This window comes from Colobus angolensis, unplaced genomic scaffold (genome assembly GCF_000951035.1).
Source record: "Colobus angolensis palliatus isolate OR3802 unplaced genomic scaffold, Cang.pa_1.0 Scaffold645, whole genome shotgun sequence".
In the NCBI taxonomy this organism is placed as follows: domain Eukaryota; kingdom Metazoa; phylum Chordata; class Mammalia; order Primates; family Cercopithecidae; genus Colobus; species Colobus angolensis.
The window spans coordinates 666,762-676,647 of record NW_012120099.1 but is presented as its reverse complement, the minus strand read 5'-3'; the positions used below and the strand labels follow the sequence as shown (position 1 = coordinate 676,647).

The 9,886-nt window shown below is 51.4% G+C and overlaps 1 protein-coding gene across 3 annotated transcripts in view; it reads left to right on the top strand.

Moving 5' to 3' along the window:
* Positions 1-6: 6 nt before the first annotated feature.
* The window catches only part of SMAD7 (SMAD family member 7), a 30,807-nt gene continuing 20,927 nt past the window's right edge, over positions 7-9,886 (top strand). Inside the window, exons 1-3 of one of the 3 annotated variants that reach the window (XM_011964144.1) lie at positions 7-754; positions 2,092-2,145; positions 7,646-7,717. In XM_011964144.1, coding sequence (XP_011819534.1) covers positions 142-754; positions 2,092-2,145; positions 7,646-7,717 — 739 coding nt within the window. In that variant the 5' untranslated portion in view covers positions 7-141. Of the gene's footprint in view, positions 755-1,202; positions 1,301-2,091; positions 2,146-7,642; positions 7,718-9,886 lie in introns of those variants that run through there. The other 2 variants (XM_011964143.1, XM_011964146.1) reach the window with 2 other exon arrangements.

Sequence of the window (9,886 nt, the reverse complement as noted above, 5' to 3'; positions counted from 1 at the left end):
CGCTCCTGCCCGGGCCCCTGCTGCTGCTGCTGTCGCCTGCGCCTGCTGCCCCAACTCGGCGCCCGACTTCTTCATGGTGTGCGGAGGTCATGTTCGCTCCTTAGCCGGCAAACGACTTTTCTCCTCGCCTCCTCGCCCCGCATGTTCAGGACCAAACGATCTGCGCTCGTCCGGCGTCTCTGGAGGAGCCGTGCGCCCGGCGGCGAGGACGAGGAGGAGGGCGCGGGGGGAGGTGGAGGAGGAGGCGAGCTGCGGGGAGAAGGGGCGACGGACAGCCGAGCGCATGGGGCCGGTGGTGGCGGCCCGGGAAGGGCTGGATGCTGCCTGGGGAAGGCGGTGCGAGGTGCCAAAGGTCACCACCATCCCCACCCGCCAGCCGCGGGCGCCGGCGCGCCCGGGGGCGCCGAAGCGGATCTGAAGGCGCTCACGCACTCGGTGCTCAAGAAACTGAAGGAGCGGCAGCTGGAGCTGCTGCTCCAGGCCGTGGAGTCCCGCGGCGGGACGCGCACCGCGTGCCTCCTGCTGCCCGGCCGCCTGGACTGCAGGCTGGGCCCGGGGGCGCCCGCCAGCGCGCAGCCTGCGCAGCCGCCCTCGTCCTACTCGCTCCCCCTCCTGCTGTGCAAAGTGTTCAGGTGGCCGGATCTCAGGCATTCCTCGGAAGTCAAGAGGCTGTGTTGCTGTGAATCTTACGGGAAGATCAACCCCGAGCTGGTGTGCTGCAACCCCCATCACCTTAGCCGACTCTGCGAACTAGGTGAGAAGTTGTCCCCTTACCCCCCAACATTTTCCGGCGCGCCAGTGCTGGAAGAAAAGCCCTTAGGGCAGTGCGTTTGTGCAGCCACCCCTCCAGGAGGAGTGTGCATCCCCTCCTGGGAGGAGACTGGGGGCCGAAAGTAGAGAAGGGACATGGGGAAACTCAAAGGGCATTCCCTGGGGGTTCCCTTCCAGGATTTCTCCTGTGTTGCCCCGAAGGGGTCTATGGGCACTGCTCCTGCACGCAGTTTGTGGTTAAAAATTAGACGCCTTCATTTCCGGATCAACAAGGGGGTGCAGAGGGAGGTGGGGGGGGTCACGCCTCCCCGCACCCGGAAAGGCGTTGAGGTGTGTGACCGAGTTGGATTTGGTCCAGGCCCGCGAAGGAAGGCTGGGAGAAGCGTGCTATAAAAAGGCTGGAAGGTCTCCGTATTTACTCCTTCAGTAAATAAGGAGAATCAAGTCGAACAGAAGTGGCCCAGATACTGTCGTGGCCGCGCAGCTTTTGGAGTTTTGGGGCAAAGAGTTGGATGGAAGGCCGAACTGGGTATCTGTCTCCTTTCAACTCTGCCAGCCCCAGGGTGCAGAGGAACAAACAGCCAGGAGAAGTTGGGTGTCCCCTACTTTTTCCTTACTTCCGCACAGATAAGTCTATAGATTAGTGGGGCCCGGCGCCTCGGTGACGTTGTCGCCCCTTAACTGCGCTGGGGCCTGGGCTTCTCGGCTGAGACCCTAAAACTTCTTTACTTTTATCCTCTCAGTTTTTTCCATTCCCTCCTTTTCTGTATGTCTCTGTACACGGAGTGTGATGTAAGGGTTCACCCCGGGCGACCGCAGATCCCCCAAGTTCACCAGCACGCTTGGGCTGCATCTCCCGAGTGCGCTGGGAATGGGGAGCCCCGTGTCCCCCGCGCGGGTGCCCAGCGGACCGGCGGGGGCGGAGGTGAATTGCACCCCTGGGGGGCGGGCCAGGGCGGGGAACCGAGGTTGCTGGGAGCTGGGTCTGGAGTCCGAGGACGGGGAGGGGGTATGGTCGCCCCCCGCCTTGTGAACTGTGAAGTGCGCGGCTCCGGCTGAGTCGGTGGTTTCCAGCCGGGCCAGCCGAGCGCGGCGGCGGCGGCCGCAGACGTGGAGGAGCGGAGCGCCGAGGCTGGCGCCAGGCGGCCTCTTTTGTTTATCTGACAGCTAAATATCAAGGCAATCACCGCCTCGCGGCCCTGCCTCCAACCCCCACAGCTAAGACAAACAGTTGGGCTAAAAGAATGCTTCTGTTATCATAAGTTTCTATCTCTCTTCTCGTGGCTGGGCCTTTATTTTCTCTTGCTTTTTTAATTTCAGAGTCTCCCCCTCCTCCTTACTCCAGATACCCGATGGATTTTCTCAAACCAACTGGTGAGTAGATGATTTTTAAAATATCCTGCCTATCTTAAGTTAGAAATAGAGCTTCTAGAACCTGGATTTTTGTGTGTAGGCAAAGGCCTGGAGAGGTGCTAGGCTTGCTTCACTTCACGTTGGTTCTAGGTTTCCTCTGTTGGAAGTTTAGTGAATTTTTCTGTTGTGGCTGGGTTTTTGTTTTGTGTTTTTGCAAAGATGTTCCCTTAATATGCTTTACATTTTGTTCCTTTTTCCTGTATTTGCGCTCTGTAGCCGGTGGGCTCAGCTTTAATACGTGGAGGCTTTAGTCCAGAAAGAAGTGTCTTGGGAACCAAATAAGACTGGTTGATGGAGACTTCGTGAGTGCCAGGAGCATCAACGGCAATAATGGAAAGCGTGATTAGATAGATGGGAAGACGGTTTAAAAAGGTTCAAAGAAGACTTTGATCTGGAGTAGACACTGGAACGTTTCAGAAGTATAGGCAATAGCCAGTGAAAGGAGGGTAGGTTCCCCCTGCCCCAGTCACCTGCAAGTCAGTCCTCTCCCGGGGTTTTCTCAGTATTCTCCATAGGGGCCATCAAAGTTTTGAGCACAGCTCTGCCTGTCTGTTGCTCTGTCACTGACTGGCATGGAGCCAGGGCAGAAGCCCATTTGAGACTGGCACCAGCCCTGTTGTGGTTGTCTGCATTCAACTTCTGGCCGGCAGTAGCACAGGAGTCCGTCCCTGGACATCACAGTGCTGGGGACAGGGTCAGCAAAATGAACTTCGGGGTGACAACAAGGACAAACCCCAATTCCTGGAGCTCCTTCTTACAGTAGAAGCTAGATCTGTGTGCTCAAAGTACAGGCCGTATGTAACCTTGGTTTTTGTTCTTGTATACTGGTGCCTGAAAAATCATTAATGCTTGGGACATTTTTATTTTGCCAAGGTTCTGGGAGAAGGAAAAGTGAAGGGCACCATTTAGCTCCTGGAATTCTGCAAGTCCTTCCGCCTTCTGCATTTTGGCTGTTGGGCCTTTCCCCTCACTAATTAAAAGTTTTGCTGGGGCGTTGTCATAAATTAAATACTTTAATGAACGTGTAACCGAAGCTCATACTCTGCAGCCAGTCCTCCTGGGACTCTACCAGCTCCCTCAAGTTGGGAAGGCGTTCCTGCTTGCCTGGTGCTGGTCTAATAAGTGGCCCGCAAAGCATGTGATATTTTGCTTTCGATTTACAAAACACCAGATAAATGGTTATTAATGAGGAGATACCCAGCTCTCTGTATTTGTAACAAACATTAACTGGAATTACCAAGCTTTGTTTTCCTAAAGACTGTAACTTGACTGGGTTTTGGCTTAAAGAATCAAGAATTATTTTATGAAGTGAGTTTTCCAAGGGGCCACCTCTGACCTGTTTTTGTTTGTCCTTCCATATTCTTCAAATTTGGAGGTTTTCTTTAAAAGAGAGAGAACAGTGACCTTAGCCCCAGGGATAAAGACCAGCAGGGGTAAATGTTCCCAGAACCCTCCAAAAACCGTAGAAAAGAAAGGCCATGTTCCCTTGGGTTTCCTGCAGACACACTGGGATAAATCTGTTCTCAGGATTTAAGCAGTCATTCTGCCAGGCCAGGACCTCATTTTCGGTGAGTGGAGTGATATATTTATTCATTAGCAAGTGTTGACATTAGGTAGCAAAATGTGTGTAAACAGAGAAGCCACAAAGACAGGAATGTGCCATTTCCAAGGGGGAGAAAAGTTCTCCAGATCAGCCAATAGGAAGTGATTAACCTGCCAATCGGAAACTAAGACAGCTGGTTACTCACCCAAAATGTTTTGTTGAAAATAGAACAAAAAAAGAAATGAGAAAAGGCACTGCTGTGTAAGAATTTAGCATCAGTAATAGACAAAGCCCCCACAAAGGGAATTGTCCTGCCACATTGGAGGACGGCCAGGTCTGGAGCTGGAGCACACCCCCCTCCCACAGGTCTGGGGCTGGTTTTGCCAGCTGCCGTGGCCGGGGGCACTGAGGTCAGACCACAGATGGGCGCTGACCCAGGTCTTCATCCCCATTTTGCGTATGGGAGAATGTTTGGCCCGGGAATCTACATGCACCAGTTACATTTTTCAGTTTCTAAGTCCTAGGTTGAATTTTTAGTCTGGGGTTACTAGGTGAAACAGGCACAAAGTTTTACAGTGGACAACTGTTAAAATCTTAACCAGTTGCACAACTAAAAGAAATACTACCTGTGAAGTCTCCATCTTGGGAAAAGGTGATGAGAATGGGGCTGGGTCCTGGTACCCCTGCAGCCTTTGGAGACACAGAGGGCTCAAAGCTAGGAGCTCCATTTTGCTCTAATTTAAGCCACTCTACTCAGCCTCTGGGAGGCCTGGCCTTGAGACACCTACATACTGTGTGGTCCAGCCAGCAGAACCATCTTTGAAAGAGTGTTCACATGACTGAACCTAGGGCAAGCCTGTTGTGACTTGTGGCTGTCAGAAGTCAGAAAGACACCCCTACTTCCGCATCCCACAAGAATTTGCTGTTTAAAGCTGGATCTCGGGGACAGCTGTGTGGGCTCTGCTTCCCGTGTTTCATTGCATGTAATGGTCTGAAAGGTTTGAAGAATGGCTGGCCTTTGGGGGTGGCTGGGTGAGCTCTTGACGGCCCCAGGTGGCCAGCGTCCATTGGCAGATCCAGCCTCCAAATCCAGGTCGGAAGTCTGGCATCTTGACCTGAGATCTGGCACTGCTTTTGCCTCTTAACTGAGGTGCCTCTTAACTTTTCTAGGCCTCTTTTAAAATCAGCATGATGAAAGAGATTAGGTCATTCATTCATTCATTCTTTGGTTCATTCATTCATTTTACAGGCATGATGATGTGCCTATCTAGAAATGTGAGGATTCCGATGCAGTGCTATGTTCTTCTATAACCAGGGTTCATTTGAGTTCTGGGTTAGGTGAACTACCTGGGGCAGAGCTGGGAACCTTGGGGTATACTTGTGGTGTGGTTGGTGGGTAGGGGCTCCTCTGTCTTTAACAGTACTTAGGAAGCCCAGAACGCAGTTGCTGAGACTATCGTGGGACTCCCAGCTCCTTTACCTCGTGCTGATTCTCAATAGTTCACTCCTTGGCTGCTCCCCAGGGTTGGGTTTTCAAAGACTCTGTTGGAGCTGCTCGGAGAAAGGAATGAGTCTTTTTCTCCCACAGAACCTAGCGCTTACCGAGTGCTTGGTAATACTTAGTGTTGCATGAGTCAGGAGTGGCCTAGAGCTTCTGTCTGCCAGCCAGCCTGGGCTCTGGGGAACAGGCGACACAGGCCTAAGGTGAGACCCTGACTTTAGAGATCTGTCTGTGCGGAGCTTTTCTGTGAGTGAGAGATGGAGGTATGGCTCCTTAAACCTTAAGGCCAGTCTGGATGGCCTGGCCACCGCCAGGAAAGAGGGTAGGGACTCCATGGCCTGCCTGCAGGGTGAGAGGCATGGGATAGGGCTGGACTCTTAGGTATAGCCCAGCTCACTGGGTGGCCCTTTGAGCTAGTCAGTGGTGCCTCAGTTTACCTGGGTGCCTGTGGTATACTTTGCTTCTTCACAGGGGTGGCAGTAAGGCTTAATTAACGTTTGTAAATCCCTCCTGAGATCAAAGCCACTGCAGACGGGCAGAGCACCATTTCGTAAAAACGCTTGTGGTTGCCTGCGTGGAGCTGGCTTACCTTTGATCTGAGATGGGCTGACACCCTGAATGTGGTCCCAGCTCTGCTCTGAGATGCCCAGCTTTTCCTTTGAAGCACACCTTGCCCCTGGGATTCTGCCAGCCAAAGGTGCGGGGGAGTGGCTGTGGATAAGTCATCATGTTTAATGTGGGGATGTCTTCTGTCTGGGAGGAGTGGGTTGAGAAGCCTATCTCTAGAAAATGATGAAGGCCATCAAAAAGGTTTAGAAAGTGCAGGGTATACACCATTTAACAAGTAACTCCATTTCCTGCCTGCCTCTATTGTTTTCTATTTGATTAAGTGTATCCTGTAAAACTGTATATTCATGTTAGGAGTTAGACTGATAAAATAAGATTACACACACAGTCTTCTTTCTCCCCTGCCCACTGTGACCACCTCATCCCCACACCTGCCTCCACTTCTGCCCCTCCCCTGCTTAGGAGAGTTCTTGAAAAGTTGTCCTTCCAGCCTGGAGAATGTGGGAGAGGCAGTGACCTGGAGTTAGAGAGAGAACTTTAGCATTAAGGGGGGCAGACAGCAGAAACCCAAAGATGGTTTGGGGCTATGTGTAGGCCACTGAAGGATTCCCATGGGCTACTTGTCCCTGACTGCTGTTTTTTTTGGCTTTCCTATTTGCCAGCATGGCCGAGTGGTTTTGATTGGAAACCCACAGGGACATTGTCCTAGTGACCTGGGGTAGGAGGCCTGGTGTCTGCATGATCCAACCTGTTGTGTTTGCTGCGGACTTGGGCAACACCTTTCCTTAGCCAGGCTCTCTCCTAGGACTTCAGGGAGTTCGGCGCCGTCAGTGGTGCATGACAAGCTTACAGGGTCTTGTGTATTTGTGTTTCATGGGACTAATGAGTTGTGGTTCATGGACATTAGGTTTTGCTTTTAATTGCTTGGAGGGCGGTTGTGGAGTCCCTGTTTCTCAGCTGGAATTGTCATTATCCTCATTAACGGTGAGGTCACTGTGCTGAGTACCTGAGGGTGACAGAAGTTGAAGAGAAGCTTATAGTCTAGTTAAGGGCAGATGCAATCTAAAGGTAAAAATCAGTGAGGAAACTCCAAGTGTTGGGTGCCAAAGGTTTTATAGGAACTGAGGGCAGAGAGCCTTGCAGGTCTGGGGTTGCCTGGGAAGGTTTCCAGAGATGAGGGGTTTGGACTAGCCTGGGAGAGGTAGAACATTTCCCCTCCGGCTCAGAGCCTTGCTGAGAATGTTCTCTGTCTTGATCTGGTGGTGGTTACACAGGTGTATACATGAGTAATATTCATTGCGTCTACTCGGGATTTTGTATACTTTGCTCTACTTAAGTTACTCCTCAATTAAAAAAGGGGAAAGAAGTCCTTACAGCCCAACACCAATCTTGAGAATGTTCTCAAGAACTGGGAAACCTGTCTTTAAAAGGTTGAAGGCAGAGAGGACATGGGCTCCGAGGAGGGAGGCTTCTGCCCTTGATGAGGGATTACAGAGCAACCAGGGTTAAGAAAGTCCAACCCAAACCTCCTTTGACCTTGGAACCACCTAGTATTATCCTTAATGGGGGACTGGTAATGCAAGAGAAATTCCAGCCAGTCTGATTGAGCCTGACTTGAGTAATGATTAACTGGCCGCCCGGAGCCCAGACGGGTGACAAGGTGCTGTGGTCTGTCTTACGATGGGCAGCGAAGCCTGAGCAGACCATTAATAATCAGCATCAAGGCCACGAGTCAGCCTTTTGGAATGTGTGGTTTGTCTTTCATGCTGTTTAGAGCGTGCTTAAAGATGGATCTTGGTGTTTTTATTTGTGTATTTATTTCTTTCTCTCCCCTTTTCAATCCACAGCAGACTGTCCAGATGCTGTGCCTTCCTCCGCTGAAACAGGGGGAACGAATTATCTGGCCCCTGGGGGGCTTTCAGGTAAGATGCTTTCTCTTATTTTCTTGGAAGTTACAGGGTTTCTTGAAATTGCTAGAGACTGGAGGAATGGGGGTGGCCTTCTGCCACCCCAGCTGGTCTGGACTTTATTCTCATTTTTATATGCCTTAAGCTGGATGCATCGGTGGTGACATTGTGGTACCTTTCAGCTCCTCATCCTGCAGTCCTTTACGCTCTGGACACTGGGTCTGTTCCGTGGATGGGGAGACAGGAGCTAGCTGGGGACTGCTTTGGTGTGTGGAGTGTTTCCCAGTTATTTTTAAGCAGCTCCTGGCTTAAGGGGCTTCAGCTTGGTGACTTGGGTGTCATTAACTCATGCATTTGAGCTCTTTTTTTGCTTGTGCTCTTTGTGCATGGGGGATGTAAAGGGAATGGACCCACCTTTAAGGAATTTGTTGAAGACAGATCCCAAGCGTACCATGGGATTTCAGAGCAGATCTGAGGCTTCCCTCCCAAGTTCTGATTCCCAGCCCAGCTTGCTGCAGGATTTTGCAGCACATGTCCGGGCCTGGGAGCACCAGGGTGGGAGCACTGCCGACAGTGGGAGCTATAATGGTTCCCTAGTGGGGCAGGTTTTCCTCGGGGCACACAGGTGTGCATGAAGGCCTGGAACGCCAGTGCTGGGGAGTCACGGGAGTCACGGGGCTGGCTGAGAGGCACTGGGTAGCCAGAGCATTGTTGTTCCTGAGACTGTGAAAAGAGGACAGTACTTAGAGAAACTCACTGGCAATGTACATGGGATGCATTTCATGTTCTGAAGAAATCCTATTTCTACCTGTTTTTCCATCCCCACCGTATCATCACTAGATTTTCTAAGAACTGGCTGAAGCAAGAGGGAAAACAACCTTAGAAACAAATTCCAGCAGAGTTTTGGGCATTTGGCATTTCCTTGCCTGTAGGATCAAGTGGTAGCAGCTCAAATAGAAGCTGTGCCCCGTTGTGGTGTATCCTCTAGTGTGAGGGGCATCCTCTTTTGTGGGGTGCCTACTCTGACTACTTGAAGTGTTTCCTCCATGGCTGGCTGAGGCAAAGTTCATTCCCCAACGGCTCCCTCTCAGGCTCCCCTCTCCAGGAACTGAGCTTGCTGAGAAGTCTTTAGGGAGACCTTTGTTTGTTTTCATTTCAATGCAATATATACTCTGACTGTTATCCGAGACTGAGGGTATTGTTTATTCAAAGCTTCTAATGAGAATTAAGCAGGAAAAAGAGGGACCCAGAGAAGGGAGGGGGCTTCAGGCAGGACAGTGGGAGTGGACAGAGGGAGAAAAGGCAGCAGTGTGTGAACTGCATCTTTTCTGCTTTCTAAGGCTGAGAGAGTTCTTCAAAGAAAGAAGGCCAATGAGAGGAAAGGGTCTCAGCAGAATAACACGCTCAGGTTGTTGTTAGATAGTTTTATTTTTTAAACCCTGTATGTGCAGGGAGGAGCCCCGGCCCCTCCAAACCACATGAAATAAGCAAGGGAAGTGGCAGCTTTTGAAAAGGTCCTTTCGGAAGGTTTGTCTTATTGATAACATCTTGTCTGTCTCCCCTGCTGAAGGAAATGACGACACCAGGCTGAGATGCCAGCCTGAGCACCTCCTCACCCGCCCATGCAATGTGACCTGTGAAGCCCTCATGAGATGGGTGGGCTTTTTTTTTTTTTTTTTTTTTTGACAGTCTCGCTCTGTCGCCCAGGCTGGAGTACAGTGGCATGATTTCGGCTCACTGCAACCTCTGCCTCCCAGGTTCAAGCAATTCTCCTGCCTCAGCCTCCCAAGTAGCTGGGATTACAGGCACCCACCACCATGCCCGGCTAATTTTTTGTATTTTTAGTAGAGATGGGGTTTCGCCATGTTGGCCAGGCTGGTCTCAAACTCCTGACCTCAGGTGATCCATCCACCCCGGCCGGCCTCCCCAAGTGCTGAGATTACAGGTGTGAGCCACCGCACCCAGCCGATGGGTGGGCTTTTTGTTCCCCAAAGCTCTTCCAGTCCTAGAAAGAAACTGGGGGTAAAACAATCATTAACTCCTTCCCCTCACACCCCAGGTAATTGTAGACACAGATATTAATAAGGAGCTGCCAGGAAGAAGCAGTGACTCCCTGAAGGGGCAGCGTGGCTTAAGAAGGCTGCAGAAAGGAAAAAGAGGGGGCCCTCCACATGGGAAGAGCAT